Consider the following 23,851-nt stretch of genomic DNA (forward strand, 5'->3'; position numbering starts at 1 on the left):
ACTGTTTTACAAAGTTAAGATAAACACAAATGCAAGGCACCATGCAGCTTTTACTGCTCATCTAAACCTATCATCTGTCACCTGCGGGGTGCCCAAGGGTAACAAGATGAAAAGTCAAACCTTGTGATGCCCAGAAGCTGTGGGTCATTTGTTAATGTAAAGGTGAATTTACAAACCAAATATGGATAGAACTTGAGCAAAACTAAGAGTTAATAACTATAGAAGAGGCACAGACCAGGGTTGAATGGATGTGCAGTGAAGTATGCTCAATGTTTGTCCCACGATTTTTAAATTTCTTTCCTTCTCCCTCTAGGCATAGAGTTGTTTCTGCTCTTCCATCTGCAATGATAGCTATGGACAGCCTTTTATAAACTCTGCACAGTGTCCATAATTTTGCACTTGTGCTCATCAGTGCACCCATCAGAGCACTAAGCAAGGTTCTCCTGTTGTTTAGTCTACTTTCTTAAATCAAGTTAAATATCATATAATTAAAAGAAAATCAACTGTCCCACTATGCAAACAAAAATGTATTTCACCAATGACTATGACTTGCCATTGACCCAGCCACAATCCAATTTTCTAGCACACTCTCTGGACAAAGCCAGTGTGCTCAACAGACAGCTGACCTTCACTGAAATGAACTCAGGTCTTTCACAAAGTGGCCCCAAGGCAGAAATTGCACTTGTAAAAGCATGACAGAAGAATCTTGGGGCATTCTAGCTTTTTTTTCTCCTAGTGTCTCCTTTTCCTTGGTCAGCAAGTTGCAGGCAGGTAAGTGATACAAAAGCTCCTTTTTTTTCCAGTTCACCAGCATGGACAGGTTAAGTCTGCCAAGAATCAGAGCCAGTATGAACATGCTCATAATGACATCTGCAGAATTTCCTAATACTGTTAGAGAAACATCCCCTGTTCCAAGTATGTGTGTTTGTGTATGCACATATAAACCACATCTTTATGAGTGAATGCCTTAGCAGTACTGGCAGGAACCTTTGTAAGGTAGAGGTCTTCCTACACTCATCTAAATACAACCAGTAGTCCCACACACTTTTAAGCTGCTTACAGCATGCTTTCATCTAATAAAAAATTTCCACCTACAAGATGCAGTATGAACCAGTGGAGTAATTTTAATCACGCTATTTTATAAAGTTTAGACTCAACATTCAGTCACTGCTTTACAAGTCAAGTTGCCTTCCAGCTTGTGAATCCTGATTATTTCCTGCCCAGGAATCAAGTACTCCAATAACCCTGCCTGCCTACGGACTAAGTTACTGTTTTGATAGAAGTGATCAAATTTACAAAGAAACAGGGAAGAAAATGTGAAGGACAAGGAAAGGCAGAGGACAGATCCACTGACCTGGAATAATTACAGGTTACAGGGGTGGCAGCCAGGGAGATGTAATTTGGCACCAATATGCTGGAAACTGCACACTGATGAGCAGAAAACAAACCATGAAAATACAAAAGCGAGAAAGAAGGAGGGGCACTCTATCCACACCTAGAGCCTAAACATTTAATTTCCTCTATTCTCCCCAACAGTGTTCTAAAATTACTTAATGTTTCCAAGAACAGAAACTACTGCCGGAAAGTGAAATCGATCCTGAAGTGGAAGCTGGAAAAAGTATCCCATGGTATGACCTCTTCCTTAAAAACTAATTCCTAAAGAGGAAATGTTCATAACTGCACAGAACAGAGGCCAGTATTCTGGAGACCAAAAAACCTGCTCTGCAGGCATGGTTTTTAGGTGCAGCACAGTACAATCACTGTAGGACCAGGCACCAAGGATCACAGCATCCTGAAAAAAGCACCTGTGAAAGGCAGCGTCTCCTTTCTTCCAGTTTCTGCTGATTTCCGCACTCCCTGGGATCTGGATGTTGCTGCCCTGTGTAGGGACACAGCACTGCCAAGCTGTTCACTGTCAGCATTTTGCTTTTGACTGGTAGCAGCTCCTAGCTCTTGCTGAATTTCTATCAGTCCATTTAACCTTTAATCTGGGAATGAAAAATAGTATGGCACAACAACCTTAAAAGACTCTTTTGTAGACTGCACAGCACTGAACTTGAAAGCCGGCACCTTTCCAAAAATAGATAATGGTAAGCTGAAAGTCCAATTCAGCAATTCTGAAGTGCTACCAGGAGACAGCCAAATAGATTTTTTTTTTAAAACAATCTTCTTAGATATCAAAAGCAAAAACTCATGAACAAAAGGAGAAATTTCTCAGGCCACTAATTCTGTTGAGGTATCCACGCTCTCAGAAAAATTCACATGCATCAATTTATTAAAAATGCACACCTATTGTATCTATGAGGAAATGAGCAGAGAGACAAACAGATGTGCATAAATAAAGATGCATGTTTGAAGGAATGGACAAAAATAGACAACCTGTGTTTTCATATTAGTGTCATGTTTTTACTCTTAGGAGAACTAGAAAGTAAATAAAGTATTTTCTGTTGCTGGAAGACAGCAACATGTTTGCACATGTAATATATATACAATGCAAAAACATATCACTACTTACAAAAAGCAATTATTATCTTATAGTGTTGAAAAGGGAAGTGGTTGCTAAGATGGACATTTTTGGTATATTTTCCTGTAACTCTCATTACAAATTTTCCCAGCTTTCAGAACTTTTATATTTCACTGAATGCAATGTAAGAATATTTCTGATATGTTACTTATTTTTCTGCTTTTTTTTACATTCTGATTATCTGTGGGAAAGCTGATTTTTCACAGAGAGCAAAGGAGAGCAATTTTTAACGTTGGCTTTGACTGGGGAGGAAAGGGTTGAAAATAGGAAGATTGGTGAGGAGAGAGAACAGTAAGTTGTTTTTAGAATTGTTTTCACTCAGAGACCAACCTTGCACCTGGGAGATGTTAGAAAATACTCAGTGTGAGAGAATTCACATATTTGTGTTTGCTTTGGGATGTTTTATGTCTGCTGAAGAAGAAATGAAATTTTCTCAGAGTAGACAACAGGATGTTGTTAAAGACTTAAAAGCATTCTTCCCGTAGGCTGGGGGCCTCTTTGTAAGAGGGGGAAGGGAGATAAGAAGTTTTGAGATTGTAAAACACAGCCTGGTGAAGATTTGCGCATGCTCCAGGCTCTTTGATATGTAACACACGGCCCAGGCCCTGCTAAAATGAGCTTAGCAATGTATGTATCTCCCTCTGTTTCTCTGTAATCCTCCAGCCAGTGAGATGATGGAATAAATCTATTCTTTGCACTTGAGATCTGGTCATGGTTGTCTTGCTGTTAGCTGTATATATTCAGTTGACACAGTTTGTTTATATATTTCCCAAACAAACTGAAGTGCCTAGTATCAAAGTTCATCCAGGTATCACTGACCCTAAATACTATTTCATTTACTGGAAGGCAATATCCTAAATTCTACTTTGAATGTGCAAAGTTGCTAACTTTGCACTACTATGTGCAAACAGTAGAGCAAACGATTACTATTATTAGCTAAATTATGTTAAGGTTATAATCTAATCTAACTTTTGCTAGGCAATCCCTGCTTGTAGAAAACTGCATCGTATCAAGTGTAAACCACATCTGCAAATCATTAAGGCGTCTGAGATACATATATCAGCCAAGTGCCAAGTAATAAGACCTAGAAATTAAGCTTATTGGTATGAAATACAGGAAGATGGACAACCTGTTGCAAACCTGGCTTAGAGAGTTTAGGGTTATGGAAGATAATCAACTGGGAATGAGCTCCCCAAAAATAGTCTGCTTACTGGATTGGTAAGTAAGGTCTATATGAATGTGTCCAGGAAAAAGGGAAGGAGCACTGTGTGCGCATAGAGAACGCCAAAACTTTCATGCCCCATTCTGGTATCCACACTTGAAATAATAATGCCAGAAAACAGATGTTTCAGAAAGAACCAGAAGAATGAAGTCTGATTTGGAAATGCTGACTTATAGAAGGAAACTGAATATACAAAACATTACTTTTAAGATTGTAGAACAGATTTTAAAGGACAGTAAGGGGCACCTGCATTACTGGAGAAAAGGTTAAAATGTAACACACACTTCAGAATTTCAGATAAACCTGTTAAGTTTTTGTCTAGTAACTTATTTTATGCAGAGAAAGGTATTAAAACCAGTCTGGCAGTCTGGCTTCTGCAAAGGTATGATGAGCCCTACAAGAAATCAGTAATTAAACAAAAGCAAATGAACATTATTGTAATGGCAAGGTGGAAGTGGAAATTATTGTACTGGAAATAATATAGGCTCTGCTGGACAAACATAGGGGTCAAGGAAATTATGAGTATTTTAAGGATGAGCTGGGGAAACGAAGTTATTACGTGATTTTGACCAAAAAGAGAAAGAGCATCTTAGTGAATCTAGTAATTACAATCACATGCATTCAATAAAAGAATTCAGGCTAGAAGATATGGAGAAGCACTACTCTTAGCAAGCAAGGAGATGGACAGCCTAGTTTGTAAGTGATCAGTGACTGTGGCATGTCTATCACATGTAAATGAAGTCTGAAAGGAGACTCTGTTCTAAAAATGTATCAAATAAAAATGGAAGTAGGAAAGGTACTAAAGATGAGGCATAATTTATGCGCAGGAGCAAATGGGCAGAAAGCTGCATGAGTAAACCCTACTATAACTTAGAAGAAAATCTCTAACCAATAGATTAATGTTGGCCATAAAATGTTTTCCCAACAGAATTAGAGGGAAAAAAATTCTGATTTGTTCTAGAATATAAAATGTTCAATGTATTTACAGGACACAATGCCTGTGGTGGTACAAAGCTGCACTGGACGACTTACACTGTCATTTCCTGTCTTATGTCCTGTGTTCCAATTCAATTTATCCAAGAGATCACTTGGTCAAAATCTGTAATGACTTACATGTGGAGTTTTCTAACACCATAAGATACACCACAAATATTGCAAGAGGCATTTTACAGTGGAAAGGAAAGCAAGAAACTTAGATGAGTAATAAGCTATATTATTTTCAATAGTGAAGGTTGCTAGTGCCTTGCAAAGATATGAACACGAGATTTCAGTTGAGACTGGCTCTTTCCAAAAGATGTACAGAAACCAGAAAATGACAGATGGATCAGGAAAACAGTGATATTGATGAAGCAATAACTGGATGAACTTCTGCTGATTGGGCTTATGAGAAAAGACAGGTCTAGATGACAGATGTTAGAACCATGAATATCAAGCCAATGGTGCTATGTCTTGTTACACCAGTAGGAAGAAACACATCATTAATATATTGCAAGACTTTCTGAAGTTCTGTTAAGTAATCGGCATCCACCTCTAGTACAGAGACAACTGAAGTTTAAGTCAGTATGTTGAAGCATACATATATATAGCATCGCATGTTCAGACTTTATATCATAGATGCAACCAGGATCCATAGTATATATGCAAATCATGTAACAGATAAATGCCCAGACCTAACACTAGATTACATCAGCATACTGGAAATCATGTCTTCTGAGACCATCCCCAAGCACAGCACTAATTCCTCGGATTGATCTTCAACAAATTACTTGGGTTTTTTGCCAACTAACTGGAAATGTGCAGGAAGTCTCACACATGCAAAACATATCCATATATGTTCACAGACATGCATAAACACAGGTATGTGTTACTTAGACTCGAACAACAGCTGTACAAGGTGAAAAACCCCAGTACAGAGTTTAAAAATAATTTTAAAAACTCTATGTATCACTTTAAATGTATTCAAGAACAGACATTTTGACACATTTGTCTAGAAGTCTTCCCGCTGGAACTTCTTTGATTTATGTAATGTAATTCTCTGGCAAAGTAAAAGACAGTAACTCCTCTTTGTGTAGGCACCAATCCTACTCAGAATGATGCAGAGACATGATGACAGGACAAATAAATTTGATAGAAACATCTGTGGGACAAACCTTTGCCTAGACACTTGCAAATGCTGACCAACCTCTTCCACTTTTGGAGCGGAAACATATAGTAATGATGACGATGATAATAATAAATGTGAAATCCTTTTGATTTCACCTTTTCTTTCCTTTTCTCCCTCACTCTTTTGCTGATTGGGCATATGACAAAAGACAGGTCTAGAGGATAGATGTTAGAACCATGAATATCAAGTCAATGGTCCTCCCTTTTCTCCCTTCTGTTTTCTCCCTCACTCCTGCATGTGAGTATGAGGCTTCTACAGTGATTACAAGAAAGACTTTCTGCTCCCAGCAAGAACTTTGAAAACACACTGCAGCCAAAGTTGCTGAAGCGAGAGAGATGAAAAGGGGCACTGATGATGGGAGGGAAGGCACCAAGCTGAGTTTGCACTAGCGGTTCAGCCACACAGCATCTGGTCATTAATGTCCATTAAGTACTCTGGCTTGAGTCCAGCTTGCTAAACAAAATGGTGTCACAGCAGTAAGATGAAGGCCCCTGTGCTGAAAGTTTCCAGGTAGATTTCTCTTCCTCTTCAGCCTCCTAGATTGTATTAAGGATGACCTGACCAGTTGCTGATTTATACGTACTTCCTTAGGTGTACTACAGAAACAACATAGAGCATGCAGCTGGTGAGACATTTGGAGAGAGGGATAACCAGCTCTTTGAAACCCTTCAATGTAAAGCATCCACAGTGGTCACATATCCAGAAACTTGACTATCAGGTCTTTGCTAAACAGCAGTGAGAGGTAAAGTCAAAATAACTGAAATGCTTTCCTCTCCAAATGATGTTGACACTGATCCCAGAATAACAGGCTTATTTGTATGAATACAGATGAACTAGCCTGAATGCTGCATGGTAGAGCCATGAATCACCAAGCTCAACTCCATCAAGTGCTCACAGCATTGTGCCTATTGACTGTGAGACACAGAGAGACATCTTAAAAACGTACTTAAGATATTATATTTATGAATCAAGGAAAGCTTTTGTGTTGTCCATTTTGTCCCAGACTCAGCACAGTCTTAGTATGTTTTGACCACAATCATGTTATGCAGTGCTAAGCCTGTTTGTTCTTGAGCATAGGGTGAAATACGGCATTACATACCCAATCTTTCCTTGAATATCTTCCTTTTGGATGCATACCCCGTTGTCTTATTTTTTTTTTCAGGTAAATTCTGGATTATTACAATGGATTTTTTTCTTGATATTATTAGGTCTACAAGTTCTAACGCATTAGTATTTAAAACACAGGTGTCTAGAATTTTCCATATTTATGGTTGTACTATTTTCAAGAAAAGGACTTTCTCAACTGAAAGTATGATATAAAGGGAGTTCTATATTTGCACAGAAATTGTTTGATAGTAAAGTATCCAAGGCTTCTCTTTGAACTGAAGTATGTAAACTTAATAAAATTAAACCACATATCCTTAAGGACAACATAAAATCATAGTATTTGTGACAGGTTTAAAAATTGGTTTCCTCTTCCTTTACCTTGATCCTGGGCAGAATTTTTAAAGCATATTTAACTTACAGGTTTGACTGTCATTTCATGAACTCATTTATTCCTCAGTAGCCTTCCTTTAAATAGATTTGTCTATTTCAATTCAAGCTGTGTGTTTTCTCTGTGTAATTCTAAGGAAAAACTATGCAGCCATCTTTGTTACTTTCTGCATGATTTTAAAGGTGTAATCATATTAGCTCAGCAGATTTAAAAATAATAGTATTTGTGAAAGACATAGCATAAGCTGTTAATTGGAATAACATGTGCTTAAGATAAATTAGGCACTTTTTTCAGGGAACCCCATCTCTCAGGAAACTCAACAATGGATGGCTCTTGCATCCATCTTGTTTTTATGTAATCACTATAATTAATTTAAAGCAATAATTCAGTTTGATTATAATCAAAGTTATTATTCAGTACTACCTTCAATTTTCCTAATTAAGCCAGCCAGACATAATTTCCTTTTCAGATGTTTTTAAAATTCTTGGCATTTCATTTGCTATTCCATTTTAAAATTCTAATATACAATAGTGTGTGTACATGCACAATAAACTAAGAATATCTTCTTCAAACTCTGTGTGTATCTGGAAGGTTTTGCCAATTTTTCCAGTACTGATGTGTCCTGGGTATCCCAAAATGTTATTGTCTTCCACATCTATTTGTACTCAAAGTTATTACTGTCTCTTTGAGACCTGGTGGCCAGAAAAGGAACAGCGAGGTCAGGGTGTGCTGGTCCTTTTTTAAGGTTGGGGGCATTCAGAAAGAAGTGCTCTTTCTCTTTCTCTTTTGTTCTTGCTGGGAGAGCTGAGGTAGCACAAGGCAGACAGCAGCCACAGCATCACGCCTGGGAAAACAGAACAGTCCCCACCCCATATGGTCAGCATAGCCTGTCAGCAGTGCCCGCTCAAAGCAGGAGGACATGGAGTCCAAGTTGCCTGAGTCTGCTGCCTGCCATTTTTGCCAAGGAGAAGGTGAAGCTCGTCCACAAATTCCAGCTGCTGACCCAGTTCCAGCCTCCAGGGACTCTAGGTTTTCTTTCTGTTTTGTCCTTGTTCCCCACTGGTTGTTATCTGGGGGGAAGAGGGAAATTTTTAGTTCTGGAGGTTCAGTTGCTGTGCTGGTTTTCTCTCTTTGTTCTCTCTCCACCCCAGGTCGTCTGCAGAGGGTGCCTATTGGGACAGTTTCTTTGCTGGTTTTGTTTTTCTCTGTTTCCGGGGAATCCATGAGGAGTCCATTAAATTCAGCCACATTGTAACTACTGATTGTCACTGTTATTTTTTGCCTGCTGCTGTTTCACTTTTTGTAAACTGCTATTTTTTCACTTATATCCTCTTGCATTCATCTCTCCTTATTAGTGATTAGGGAGTGGTTAAAACTAAAAGGGGAGGTAACTCATTTTGGCATGTCTGCCCCCTTAAATTGCCTTAAACTAAGACACAATATTACTTTAATTTATACCACAGATGCTATCCAAGATGTTATACTATTGTTGTTCAATTCAATATTTCTCAAAAAAGGGAGTAAGGATCTATACACAACACAACAGGAGGTTTTTTTTCCTGCCTATTACTTTTGTATAATTACTGTGACTCCTATGTCTGACTGAGTATGTCATCAAAACCTTGAACAGTGATCCCATTTTTTGGGAAGTTTTGTCAAAGAAAATTAATTTTTTCTTCTTCCATTTTCCTCATCTTTTAGAATGACATAGCTTATGACAGTGTAAGGAAATACAGAAAAACTACCTTTATCAGAATATGGAAAGACATGGTTTATTAAAAAGCAAGGGAACAGGTTCATCTTGAAGTAATTTTTGGTCTGGAAACAGCCCAAGGTGCTAATTCCGACGTGCATTTAATCTTTCAGTTTAAATGACATTGAAAAAAATTAAAATTAGAGGTTAACATTAAATGCTTTGTATTTCTTACGAGTATATTTTTACATAAGTCTAAAAAAGAGCTTCTATTTCCTGAGTAGAAATGAAAAAGCTTTTGTAGTCAGAGACAGATAAAATATCCAAATATATGGAAATATTTAGATCTATTCAACTTTTCATGGGCAACTTCAGGCAGAACAAAATTTGATAAAATGACACAGAAGTTAAATTGTAAAAGTAATAATTTGACTTGCACCAAATATGACTTCTACTATTTCTCAGACAATTATACCAATATTTCTGCACTGTTATCAGAAAAAACCTACCTTAGAAAATTAAACACTAAATTTCCAGTATAGACTGGTGCTTATTTCAAATACAGAACAATGTGCTGGTAAAATGAAATTCATCTGGGTTCTGTAGGGTATCTTTTCGTATTACTGCTATAATAATAACAGTGGAACAAGAATGTTTGTAGGCTAGATCTATTCTCTTGGCAAATTATTCCACAGATTTATCCCCCGTTTCAGAACTTGAGATTTCAATGAGGAAATGGCTGAGTCTTTCTGGTACAGAAATTCAGGCTGAACTTTTTACAGTTGCCTTCCCTATTTTATTTATTTATTTAAATTTTACAGCATTTAAATGAACACATACATATGTTTAAACATAAAACTTTTTTGAGCAAGATCCCTGGCATCCATGCAGTTGCAATAGTGTCCCCTTCAAGAGAGTACTGTAAGTTCTCTGAGATCAGACATAAAAGGTAAAAGAACCATGGGTGTAGACATTCCCCCCCCCCAGCTATCAATTAAAATACTCAAACTTACAATAAGAAATCAAGTGCAAGAAAACAATGAAAGAAATGAAGAAAGAAGGAAACACAGTCAAAGGTTTTGCTTTAAAATTTCTTTGCAACTCAGATTGGATGAGTTGGCACTGCTGTGCAAAGTAGTATTTCTCAGTCAATTTATTTCTAATCACATCACTACCTCAGAGCAATTTTAAAGGACACTGAGGATGATGTATCTCACTTGAAAATGAACAGAGTTGATGCTTCAGGAAAGACTGACCATCAGGTCACTATGAAAGAAAAATATGTTTTTATATTTTACGCAAAAGAAGTTCTCTTCTTTCCTTCAAAGTCCTTTGCCTTTCCCCATGCTGTGCCCTTGCATGTACTGGGCACAAGTACCCTGACACTTGCACATGAAAGCAGATCCAGGAGATGCACTTTGATGCCAACCTACCATTCTGATGCCGTTCTCAAAGGCCTGACGTGCTAGAGAAGCAGGTCCATCCACAGTCTTACCATCATCATCAGGCCCCCAGCTGGCACTGTAGATGTGGATGTGCTGGGGATTAAGGCTTAGAGACTTTGCTTCTACCATATCTGTCACGTCTCCATCCAGCATCCGTACACCTTCAGAATGAAAAATACAATGAACAGTACAGACAAACTCAAAATGTTTCTTCTTTTTCCCCCAGAGAAAATTGTTGTGTGTGACATTGAACTGAATGATTATAAGAATTTCTACTGTTCTTTTTAAATAAAAGGGAAAAAAAGAAAAACAAAACAACAAAACCAAACAACAACAACAAAAAAACCAACAAAAAATCTGTTTGGGTGTTTTTCCAATGGAAAAATGTCTCTAGATGGAAAAAATACAAAAAGATGGGAATATTTTCACCCTTCTTCAAGTTTCAAAAATTATATACAAACCACTTATCCAGTATACAGCATTTGAATTTCAACAAAAAAGTTTTAGACTAATGAAAATTTTAAAAAGTACTTGAACCTTGAAATGTTTTTATGTGTCACCTAAAGATAACAACTGATTTTCTTTCTCCTTTTGTACTGCAGTGGAACTGCAGCACCTACCTTGAGTCACTCACAGTTTTAATCATGTTAATAGATGCAATAAAAGGATCTCTGCTGACAAATAACCTTGGTATTATTCCTTCATTGTATGAAGCTACAAGGAAGAAACTGGGGAGAACTCTCATGTGTACAGAACAATTACCACATACTGTAGCAAGGCAATTACAACAGGTTATGAACAAATATGTAACACTGTTCAACCTGGAATTACAATATGGTGAACATCCTTTTCTTGCAGAAGAAGCTTTTGTGAGGTATAATCTCTGAAATTCTTATGTTAAAAAAATCCATTCATGTGGGTTTGGACAAGTCAATGTGCCAGCAATTCTAAAGTGAAAGACCTCATGATGTTCCAAGATTACTAGACTGAATATGGTAGGCTAAAATCTGAAAACTGAGAAAACGTGGAAGTTGTTATTTTTCTAATGGTAAGACTTTGTGGTTAAATCTGACTGTGAAAACCACCAATGCCAGTTTTAACCTAAACAACAAAAAAGACCTACATACAGCTAGTGTGACATGTGATCAAAGGGAGGCTAAATATTAAATAAAAATTTAATAAAACTGTATGATAGAGGAATGATTACTTCCCCAATTCACAAGTTAGATGCTTTTTCCCCTTTAAAAGGCCACTATTTATAAGCCAAATTTACATATTTTTAATTACAGACACATTTCATTTTGCTTATGAGCTCAGATTAAAGAAACTTGTGTATTTACCATGACTTTAACTTCCAATTAACAAGAGGCATAGGGAGTGCTTTGTTGAAAGAGGACTTTTTTTTTTTCTTACTCTACTTGACTCAAAATTGAAAAGTGATTGTATTTCTCGGTTCACACAAAAGTTGTCCATGTTTTGTGAGATAATAAACTCTGACAAACTCTGATCTCACTACGAACTTTACTCAATAAAAAAGAGTCATTAAACCAACTCTGGGATTCTAGGATTTTATTTTTCTTCAGCATAATCACAGAAAATTAATGATGGGTGAAAGCTGTGTGCTCATTTCCTTTAAAGCATATTAATGTATCTCTCTAGTCCTAAATAAAAACAATAAAAGTATGCTGGTTTTGAAAGAAGGAAAATAAAGCTTTCCTTTATGACTTTGTAACTGTTAGCAAGTCCAAATACTATATTCAACCAGTGAAAAATAACTCCAAGTGCTGCCACTGGCATCTAAAGTAATTCACACCATTTTTTTTCCTAATAGTGGTCTACTGTAAAGCAACACAGACAAGGCTGTGACTTAGGTGTTACCCTCTCTGCCCAACAATGGATGGACATACTTCAAAGTTGTTGCCCCAATGCCAACTGTATGAGATTCAATTAGGCCAAGTGCTGGGTTCTGCACTTCGACTACAACAACCCCGTGCAGCGCCACAGGCTTGGGACAGAGTGACTGGAAAGTGGCCCAGGGAAAAGCACCTGGGGATACTGGCTGAAAGCCAGCTAAACATGTACCATCGGGGTGGCCAGGTGGCCAAGAAGGCCAATGGCATCCTGTCTCATGTCAAGAATAGTGTGGCCAGCAGGACTAGGGAAGTCATTTTCTCCCTGCACTTGGCCCTGGTGAGGCTGCACCTGGAGTTCTGTTTCCAGTTCTGGGCCCCTCACTTCAAGAAAGACATTGAGGTGCTGGAACATGTCCAGAGAGGGGCAGCAGAGCTGGTGAAGGGTCTAGAGGGTAAGTCCTACAAGGAGCTGCTGAGGGTGGGAGTAAGTTAGCCTGGAGAAAAGGAAGCTCAGGGGAGACCTTACTGTTCTCTACTACTTTGTGAAAGGAGGTTGTAGTAAGGTGGGGGTTGGCTTCTTCTCTGAGGTAACCAGGGACAGGATGAGAGGACACAGTCTCAAACCACACCAGGGGACATTCAGGCTGGACCTCAGAAGGAATTTCTTCATGGAAGGGCTGTTAAAACAGTGGAGCAGATTGCTCAGGCAGGTGATGGAGTCACTTTCCCTGGAGGTGTTCAAGAAATGAGTGCACATGGCACTTTGTGCTGTGGTGTAGTTTACAAGGTGGTGGTAGATCAGTCAAAGGTTGGACTTGATGACCTTGGTCTTATCCACCCTAAATGACTCTGTGATTCTGTGCACCATGACTTTGAAGAACAGATATCTCACTGGATATTTACAATGAAAATAATCTTCCTTCCTTCCTTTCTTTCCCTCCTTCCTTCCTGCCTTCCTGCCTGCCTTCCTTCCTCCCCTCCCCTCCCCCTCAAATGTCTGCAGTGGTTAAGGCTGCTGATCACACATCCTCCAAACTCCATTTGGCATGTGGTGATAGGACAACAAAAGCTGTCCAGAAGGCAATTAGCAGACTGCGTTTGCAGACTGTTCCTTCTAAGACTTCAGAGCCCTATAAACTTTGTCCAACATTTGCAGTAATTGTAAATGGCTTTTTACTCAGAACAAATTTTCAGTGAATCACAGGAAACATGCAAAACTGAGCTGAAAGGAAGTTTTCTTTTAAAATGGTTGTTTTTAATCAGCATCTGACTTAAACTTAAAGAAACAGCTGAACTAATCCTTGTCAGCTGAAGACAATATGCATCTGTTGTGCCATAATTTGGTGTAACTGTTTTCTCATCGGGACTTGAGCCCAGCCAAGTAACTAAGCACCCAAATCCCCACAGATGTTTTACAACTTCCACAATCAGTCTGCAACAATAACAGCAAGCTAACCAACCCTTCCTACAAAAAGTCTCACAAGCACTGTACATCGTCATTTGTTTTGTGTGATTATTCCAGAAAGTAAACCTAAAAAAAAAAAAAAAAGTCTATGCCTTTGGTGCACTGGTTTGACTTTTAGTGAAAGAGACTGTAGCTTAGCTAAGCAGAAACTTGGGTGCTTTTTCATAAGAAACTTGTCACAACCTGTAAAACAACTGAATATCCAGACTGCAATTTTACTAAAATTTTCTCTTCCACAGATTACATCTCCAAATACACTACTTTAAGAGAAGGCTCAGTCTTTCTAAGAAACTTGCTTTTGACCTACTTGTCAGAGGTTCTTAAATGTTTGGAAATGAGACAAGGAGAACAAATACATTCAGAAGAAAAGTGAGCATTATTAATGGATATCTTGTTAACAGCTTTCCATCAGTAAGATCATTAACTGGATTTGTTCAACTGCCAGTATTCTATGGCATATGGATGGGACAGGTATTTTCCCCCTTTCGCTTCATATCCTTTGTATCCCTTATGTGTCCAGAAATGCTTTTTTGGTTGAAGTAAAAGATACTTATCTTGGTGGAGCAAATTGAGCATCATAGTCACCAGGTGCTCTTCTATGCAAGGAGAACGTAATTGCTTTACCTCAACTCTAGTTCCTTCTCCAAGAAAATCCCAAGAGGGCATTTAAATCCCTGGGAAATAAGTGAACTAAATACTCATTCAGCATGACAGGATTCAAAAGTTTTACACTCTATTTGGCCTGTAGAGAGGGAACACAACCACTGTATACTCACATGTGTAGCTTATGGCTGCTCTGAGGGAAAGGAGCAAGGCATGCCAAGTAGGGGTCAGCCGCAGCCAAGCTCTTAAACATACCTAGTGGAAGAGGAAGCTTATCCTACCTTCCCTGGAACTTCCTCTTGACTCTAATTTTCTGCAGATTATCTGCTGACCTTCCTGAAGTCCTATTTCCAAATGCCAATCCTTTTAAAGAGTGGCACCTCAAGAGAGGTTTATACCATGTTATTAATTTCCAGCTTTAAGAATAAGTAACGGAAAGGCACTCCTATCTAGTCTTTACGGTTTATATTACCTCCATACTGTGTTCATCTGAATCAGTTTTTACACTATATTTAGAAAAGGCTATGAGTCAGCTAATATGCCTGGAGGTATTCATTATTATTGCAGATTCCTAATGCTTCATAATTAATGAACTATTATGAAGCCACTGGTACTTCTGGAGAACTTTTCAAAGTCATGTCCAAGCTGTTACAGGTTGTGTGACTATTCCACTCAAAACAAAAACTTTTTCAGAAGTCATCTCTTATATCCATCAGTGCACTAACTCTCTTCTGACTCTTGGTTTGACAACTGAACAAATCTGATTTCATGACTGGTGGTACTTGATTAAATGCCATGTTCACATGAGACAACCTCCTCATCTGTCAGAAACTCCTTCACTTGACCAGTTCTGATTTTCTAAACCACTCTGACAGGGTAGCTTTGTGCAGGAAGGCTCTACACCTGAGGGGCAATTTTTTTCTGCATCACTGTAACCTTATCCTGGATGTGGTATTGTCTACCCTAATTTTGTTTACCCAGCAGGAAAGCAGAAAGCTGACATGAGGATGATGCTGTGTACTTTGGCTAATTTGAAATGCATCTGTGCTCACATTTGATTTGGATCAAACTTGTACTGGTCCAGTAGAGAAGAGATGCAGTATTTTTAATAATGGAAACATGGTCTCAACTCTGCCTGCTCATAGTTTTAAACTGTCCTCTGGTGTACAAATAGGTAAACATGCTTCTGTTTTCACAGATGGGCTCTATTTTAGGCTCTGTTTAGAAAACCAACAATTAATGAGTTCAAGCTACAAGTCTTTCAGCTGAAAGCCAATATACCAATCCCATGACTTAATCAAAAGTTCAGAGTAAAACTTCACTAGAATTATAACAATCTGTCACAGGCAGGCTACATTCCAGGAGACATGCAGATGACATCTTGACAATCATTGCCACAAACTATGCTAATGACATTAATTGAGCAGCCAATGACTAAGAATTCACAGAAACCACTTGAAACCTCTTGGCTGAATGAAAAAAAATGTGTGATCAAATCTTGATTTTCAGGCAATAATCTTATCACCCACAGGGATCAAAAGAAGATTCTCACCAACTACAGACATACAACAAAAAATGCATTATGTTTTGAGAGCATTTTGTTTGGGGTCAATATGCAAGGCAGTATTACTGATGTGTACTTTTACTCATGGTTTGTTGGAGTGCATTATTTAAGAGCTCTGAATCTGTGAGAAAACCCCAATGTTCTAATTCCAGGGTCATGTTTTTATCAAAAGTTTCACTTCCTATTTTTTGGTGTGTACTGAGAGGCAGTGCTCCAGAGAGCATTGCAGAAGGGCCACCACAGACAAACTCCTTCAGTATTGATATTGAACAATACAACCACTCTACAAGTGAGCTGTACTTTCTAACACAAGGCTTCTTCATACAAGCTTGTTCTCCTTCTCTTGTTGAGAAAGGTCTGAATGCACCATTTAGCACAAATGGCTCTTTGGTTACATTTTTTTGTTCTTTTTTCTTCTGTGGGAGATTGTTTCACATACCTCCAATCTTGGCATTAAAGGCGATTCCTACTGTGCAGTGTGAGTTGTTTGCTGTGGCTGCCACTTCTCCAGCACAACGGGTTCCATGCCTGCAGTCAGACAAACATTTTTCCAAGTAAGCACAAACCATTGGGATTAAAGGCTTTGACTTTGCTTATCCTCAGATGCTAAATGAACACTTATCCACGATGTCTTATATGACTTAACCCCTCACAGTAATTTAAACCCATGTTACAACATTTCTCTAAACATATTTTAACATCGTTATCACAATGAAATTAAACTCTTCACGCCTATTGGAAACATTCATAGTTTGTAATAAAGACATACAGTAATGATGCATAATTCACAGCAACAGAAAGCAGTCTCAGATACCGATTCTCAATTTGGAACAAAATCCTACATTCAAATAAAATGTTTGTCCAGAATTCTCTCACAACCGCTGCTATTGCTGGTAGGTGTATCTCCATCCAGCCTCCAGTAGGCACAATATGCCACGAGGAAGATGAGATTGCACCAGTGTCCAACACTGCTGTTTAGAGGTGAGGCTGTATGCCAGGTATGCTCAAAGCGTAGGCAACTTCTGGTCCTGCCTTGGGCCAATGATGCAAGCCTGCTGCCTTTCTGGGGGCAGTAAAAATGTCAGGAGCACCCTTCAAATCAGAGGTATACTCTGTGCCTAAAAGCAGAGCTGAGCTGCAAGTATTCAATTTCAAGAAGCTGCTGAAGGGTAATACAAAATGTCCACAAACGCGGTTACTCAGCCCCTTCCCTACTGTGAAAAGCACAGTGGGATGCTTTGCCTAGCGCTGATCCATGCTCTCTACAAGGTGATGGTAGCCATCCATATTGTCCCCAGGGTAGGAAAGCTACTGCTGTGTTTTGTGATTTTTGTCTTTAACATGGGTTTCACAGTGTTTTCTACCAGTAAGTCATGCTCTCATCCCTGTGTAGTCAAGCAGCTCCATTGCACAAACGTGACAGAAGCAAGATGAAGCAGGCAAGGGAACTTTAGAGAGGTGTTATGAAAAGGAGATAACAGTGTTTCAGACCAGACACGAAAAGGGATGGGGAGTTGATGAGACAAAAAGAGAAAGATAATATAAGGCTTGGGTAGCCACAAAGAAAGAAGTTTGAAAAGTCAAAGCGAGAACCAGAAAACAACATAGCAGGAACTTCAGAGGAGGCTAACTGAGATTAGTTGTGTACACTGGTGATGGCTGGTGCAGCTGGTGGTGGTTGGGTTTTGCTTAGACACACATCTGGAGAACACAGGTACTTTTTAATTAAAGTTGGTGCTCATATTACAGACAAGAATCACTGCTGCTTTCCCTCAGTATAGATTGTTTTGGGTAGTCATTCTTTATGTCTTTACTACTGGTGTAACTTTTCCCCTTTTAAGACATTTAGATGGGAGACACTAAGATAACTTGTTTGGAATTGATTAAAGTATAACAAGAAGGACTAAGGGAAAAAAAGAAGAAACAAAAAAAATAAGCAATATATAAGATCAATGATAAACTGTTAAAATGTCAAAGAATATCCCTCACTTTATTTGACAAGTAAGATACATATATTCTATAAGGTAAGTGTAATCTTTATACACAAAATCAAAGTGACAAATTGGAAGCTAATTCATTCTAAAGGTGGATCAAGATTTCACAACTACATTATCTCAACTAATTTCCTATTAATCTGTCACAATTTATTATTTGGCTGTCAAACTTGACCAGAGAATTTTTCGAGACTAAATTTGAAGTTTATTTTTCATATAAAGACTAATTTTAAAGCCTAATTCATCTTCATTTGAAAAAAGCCTGTTTGTCTTTAATTGGTAAATAAAAGTCTTATCCATTTACAGAATTATTTTGAAAAGCCTGATGGAAATAATTCACAAATCACACATTAAAACAAGTTTTGAAAAGATCCTTATTTTCAAGTGTTTTCAAACAGTCTTCTAGCTCTGTTTTAGAAGTAGTATCTTAATATTTAAATGAGAAGACCTTTTTTAAAAATTATTTACAGGACATGATACCCAAACATCCCTTCTTCTCATTATGGTTTTGTTAGGTTTTGAGGGGTTATCACGCAAACATCAAAGCACATATGACTACACTCTAGAAATGTATCAATACCTGCACACATCAGCTCAGCGCATATAATCTATTAATAAGTCATTGCCTGCCTGGTGAAAGGCATGTGGCTAAGCTGCAGCTTCCCAGACAGAGACTGCATTGCCAAGAAGTCCCTCATGGGTACCAAGTTTAGGAAGAAGTGATGGGCGGAAGGCTTTTCAGTAGAGAAAGTAGATGGACAGAAGTCACACCTGGAAGGAGGCTACCTGAAGCAAATTGAAAGAAACAGCTCAAATTTCTCCTTGGCTCCAAATGGAGTATGTGGATACCTGCTACTTTGGTAGCTCTTTCAAAAAGATTAGATTTCCACTGTCTCATTAAACATGCTGGTTAACCCAGAGCCAAGTAATGTGTGCAAAATCAGGTCTGCTCACACCTCATGGGATGTCCTTTTTCTCAGAGGAGGAAACTTCCTATGCATAAACACAATGCTTTAGTACTAAGAAATAAAAATCCAACTTAGTCACTATTATAAATTAGAGCAGAATCCCAGGCATGGAACCTATAACATGAACTGAATGATGCGGCTGGTGGAGATTGAAAATTATAGGAATAAAGGAACTTTAAGTGTTATAACGATTTTCAATCCTATGGGGAGAAAAAGAATGGAAATTGCTATTGCTACCTACAGGAAAATAACTGAGCTGGCATTTATTTTTGGCAAAAACTCTTTAGTGAAACTTTCAAATGTTTTCAAAGTTGTCTATTAAACTGGAATATAATCCTAAACACGAAATGTAGTATCTGAAGAATTACAATGTAATAACAGCTGTAGAAAAAAATATATTTTAACAGCAATCATAAAAAATGCACTTTATTGTATTCCAGAGTAATGTCTTATATAGCTCTGAAGAAATTTTATTTTAGAGCTGTCCATATTGAAATGCTCTCTAATATTCTGGAGAGTGGAAAACACATTGACATTAGGTTGGGACGCTGTTCTAGGAACATCTGAATAAGGACATAAAAAGGAATTGTCAGAAGTTAAAAGCATAGGCAAGCAAAACATCTATGTTTTGCCTTTAAAACACAATCTGCTACAGCTGAAAAATAACAATAATAAAGCTACTTCCCAAAGGAGAGATATTTGGATATTAACAGTGAAGAAAGACATCAGAGTGAATATGAAAAACAAGTGACACAAATCTTCAGTGTGAGATATCAAGAAAAATGCCAAAGAGCTGGGTGTCATCACAGACAGGATAGTGTTTCTCAGCATCACAGTGTTGTAATGTGGTTACAGCACAGGACTGGAAGGTCTCCAGTCAATGTCCCCAGGGCTAATGAGTTTTTGCATGATTATGAGTTATTGCTTTTAGAATAACTTGAAAATATCTCTTTTTCACAAATAAAATCAAAGATGACAGCATTAAAAGAAACACATGGAATACTTCGCACGTCAGACACGCAAATTTTAAACTTAACAGCATGGGTAACAGCAATGCTGCCTTGCTACTCTCTCAGCATTTGCTAGCTATTAGCAGTTAATTTGTCACAAGTGTGAAGGAACCCTAGGAAAGGAATATACATCTAAAATATCATTAGCATTTTACAGTTTTGTTTTTGTGAGTGGGCAAATTAACTGAACGTACAGAACAAATATGCCTTTTTTCTTTATTTTCAAAACAAATGATGAATAGATGATCTGATGGAGCCAATGTAATATGACACAGAATAAAAAATATCGAACAAAATCAGCAAGTAATATATTTAGTCAAGTATATAGTCTAATGTATTAAAAAAAACCCAATTCTTTACTGATGTCTTAATATGCTTTAATCCATGGGAAAATTTTTATTCAGACTCTTTTCTGGAGGTAAAAAAAAAAAAAAAAAAAGATGAGAAGAAATAAAACAGTTCCAGCACCAGGAAACAGCAAAACTTTCAGCTGAGCTTCTTTTCCTCATACTGCCTTTCACGCAACTGTACAATCTTCTTAAGGTGGGCAACCCAACTCTCGCTCTTATTCACTAAACCAAGCCACAAGTAAAACCTGTACAAATTAATTTCTCTGCTCTGGAATTACACTTGTTCAACAGTAACATCAAGGCTAGTATTACCTTTGAAGAGTATATGACTACCTAGACATACCTAATGAGGACAATTCTGTCTGCTTTTGAAACTGAAGTATATGAGGCTGCTTAGACTTCAAGACTCCCCTGCCACGTAAGCAAAAATTTCTTTTTATAACCAAATGCATGCTGGTTGAGAGGCTGTAGAAAGGATGGAAAGTTGTAGAACAAGGAGGTTACAAGCAATTCCAGCAGCCTCTTTTTGCACAGCCTTAAGAACAGGGGAGAAAAGGAGGCTCAGGGGAAACCTTATCACTCTCCACAACTGCCTGGATGGAGGGTGTAGCCAGGTGAGGATCAGTCTCTTCTGGGCAACCAGCAACAGCACAAGAGCAGACAGCCTTAAGCTGCACCAGGGGAAGCTCAGGCTGGACATCAGGAAGAATTTCTTCACAGAAAGAGAGACTGGTCATTGGAATGGGCTGTCTGGAGTAGTAGTGGAAAAGATAATCCCTGGAAGTGTTTAGGAAAAGACTGGATGTGGCACTTAGTGCCGTGGTCTGGCTGCCACGGTGATGTTGGGTCAGCGGTTGGACTTGATGATCTCAAAGGGCTTTTCCAACCTAGTTAATTCTGTGATTCTGTAGAGCAAACACTCAGGAAGAACTGAATACCTGTATACACTTTTCTCAATCTCTGAGATTAGACAGTTTTATGACTTTGCTTATGACGCACAGGAAAAGGATAAACAAAAGGCCAAGTTCAAATCTTGACTAGCAAAATGGTAAGGGGAACAACCACATTAAACAGCTTAATGAGGGGAAAAGGACAAAATCAGCAGTGTGTTTTTATACCAGAAAAAAAAAGGAAATTTTAAAATATAGTTAATTCAGCTAATTCTTTACACCTGGGATTAGTGGTTCAACACAAAAATTAAATTCGCTGTTCTAGTCTCCAACAGTCTCAGTGACTAGAACACAATCCTACAATTTAAGATTTTGCAGTATCCTAATACCCCTACTTGCTTAACTTTGAATAACAGCAGAGTAACACGGTACTCTTGCCCAATAAAGGTATCCTTGAAACTTCCCAATCCCAAGGCAGTTGCTAAAAATAACAAACAGAATAAACTTCCTGAGTACATCTCCTTCTTGTCTGGGACACTGTCCTTCTCTCACATATTAACACTGCCAGAAGACGACAACAGTAAAGTAACCTTCATTGGGTCTTTCAGGACTTCAGGTATCTCTAGCTGAAATCCACAGTATTTCCGCAAAATTGAAATACCTTGTTTCTTTGGGGAGAAGAAGGAAGAAAAGTGGGTGTATGGCTGCCCCTCTCTAGTCTTCTTGTAAGACTGGACACAAACTGTCATTTAAGCAGACAGATATAAAAGTAAGCACATTAAAATGAGCAAAAATCTTTGCAGAAAGCTTCTCATACTGTTTTAACAATGTTTTACTTTGCTTTAATTTACCCTAGTTCATCTCAAAAATAAAGTATTTCTACCTAACATATGTATATTCAGAATGAGATTTGGAAAATTATTCCTTACACTAATTCTTCAGATACAACAATATAGATAATGAGCACAGTTTAAGGTTTTGTTCATGTTTTCTGAGTTTAAATTAATCCTAATTTGGTAACAAAGCCTCAATTGCAAATAAAGTTAGTGTCACTCCCAATTTTACTTTATACAAATCAGAAACTCTCAGTATGCTTTATATTCCTATTAATTTAATCTTCTGGTTTATTTATTGTTTTGATAATGAACTGTTATCAGTGTTTCTGAACAAACGGCTATCCAGAGTTGATGATCTATTACAATTTTCAATAGTCTTCAAAAGCTTTAAAGTAAGAATTGGAATATGACGCACTTATTATTTTGGCTACGCCATGTACTTGCCAGTCCAAGAGAAGTCCACCCACATTTATCCAAGATACTACTATCCTTAGAAAACACAGGCTTGGACACAATGAATAAAGCTTGTTAAAAAGCTGCTGCTGAAAATTCCAAATGTACCACCTACGGTGAACATTCCTGTACTTAAGAAAAGTTACTACATACTGGCTGCACTATGCTAGCTACACAGTAAGAAGAGCTCTGGTTGAGATGGATACGGGTCAAGCTGTTTGCATCTGTTTTATTGAAAAAAGTAATTAACTAAACCAGGCAAATTTGCTTTTCAATGTGCATGCATTGAATCCCCTTTTACTATAACATCTAAAGTCTTAAAAAAGTAATACTTTTTGGAGGTAGGACACTTCTCATTCTACTGAAGAGGTACTGAGAAAGCAATACCTCTACTAGAATAGCCACAGCTAAAAAATAACTTTCAGAACAAATATTTAAGTTCTACACACTTTTCTTTGTTCTGTAAGCAAATCATCATAGAACATCTGTAACCAAAGCCAGGAGTAAAACTTCAGACTGCAATTTCTCAGCAACACTGCACAAGCTAGCTACATTTAAGCCAGTGAGAGGCGGGAATATTTTTATGAGAACCAAGAACGTTTTGTTCCCCATTATTGCTTACTCATGTTAGAGGTCTGCCTTGTGAATTAGAAGACTTGACACTGCAACATAAGCAGTAAACATGAAGAAACCAAGTGATGTAATTAATTTGGTTGAAGATTTTAATCTATTTGTTCTTATAGCTGGCAAGTTGATTTCTATGGTTTTCAGAGGTCCTTGACCTGCTTTGGAGATAGTTTCCTATGTATTTGATGTGTCCTACATATCTGACATCTGCAGATACCACAAATTCCTCTGACAAATACGTCTGCTGCTGTTACATGTAATACCTGAAATTATATGAGTTAAAGGAACTGAAGGAGTAAAGTTTGTTTTCAACTTTTCTTCATTTTTTTTCCACACCTCCATTGCCCTGTTAGTTATGTGGCGCTTTTCAAAGACAAATGGACCAGCACAGCAACTGTGAGACCAGCAGCTCTACAACAGTTCCATGTCTGGATACTTCCCTGGACCCTTACACCTGAATGTGTTTACTACATATGCAAAAAGTAACTTATATCACCAGGATCCCATGAATGAAATTCTATCACAGTGAAACTCAGCTTGCAGGAATAACGCGTCAGATATCTGTTACCATAAAAAAGCCTTTCAAAGCTATTAGTTACAAATTCCTGGGAACCAGTAAATTTTTAAAAGGCTGAGATATTGACCCTTAGCAGGCAGCTAACTCCCACCCAGTCACTTGCTCCCTCCTTCCCACT

The 23,851-nt window shown here is 38.0% G+C and overlaps 1 protein-coding gene across 4 annotated transcripts in view; it reads right to left on the reverse strand.

Annotated features, from left to right (window-relative positions):
- Nucleotides 1-23,851, reverse strand: part of PCSK5 (proprotein convertase subtilisin/kexin type 5) — a 225,291-nt gene that overhangs the window by 119,205 nt on the left and 82,235 nt on the right. For all 4 annotated transcript variants that reach the window (XM_085042105.1, XM_085042107.1, XM_085042106.1 and 1 more), the window contains exons 6-7: nucleotides 16,468-16,556; nucleotides 10,532-10,704 (exon numbers count right to left, since the gene is read on the reverse strand). In XM_085042105.1, coding sequence (XP_084898231.1) covers nucleotides 10,532-10,704; nucleotides 16,468-16,556 — 262 coding nt within the window. The remainder of the gene's footprint in view (nucleotides 1-10,531; nucleotides 10,705-16,467; nucleotides 16,557-23,851) is intronic.

Source organism: Lichenostomus cassidix, chromosome Z, assembly GCF_008360975.1.
Source record: "Lichenostomus cassidix isolate B80296 chromosome Z, HeHo_3.0, whole genome shotgun sequence".
In the NCBI taxonomy this organism is placed as follows: domain Eukaryota; kingdom Metazoa; phylum Chordata; class Aves; order Passeriformes; family Meliphagidae; genus Lichenostomus; species Lichenostomus cassidix.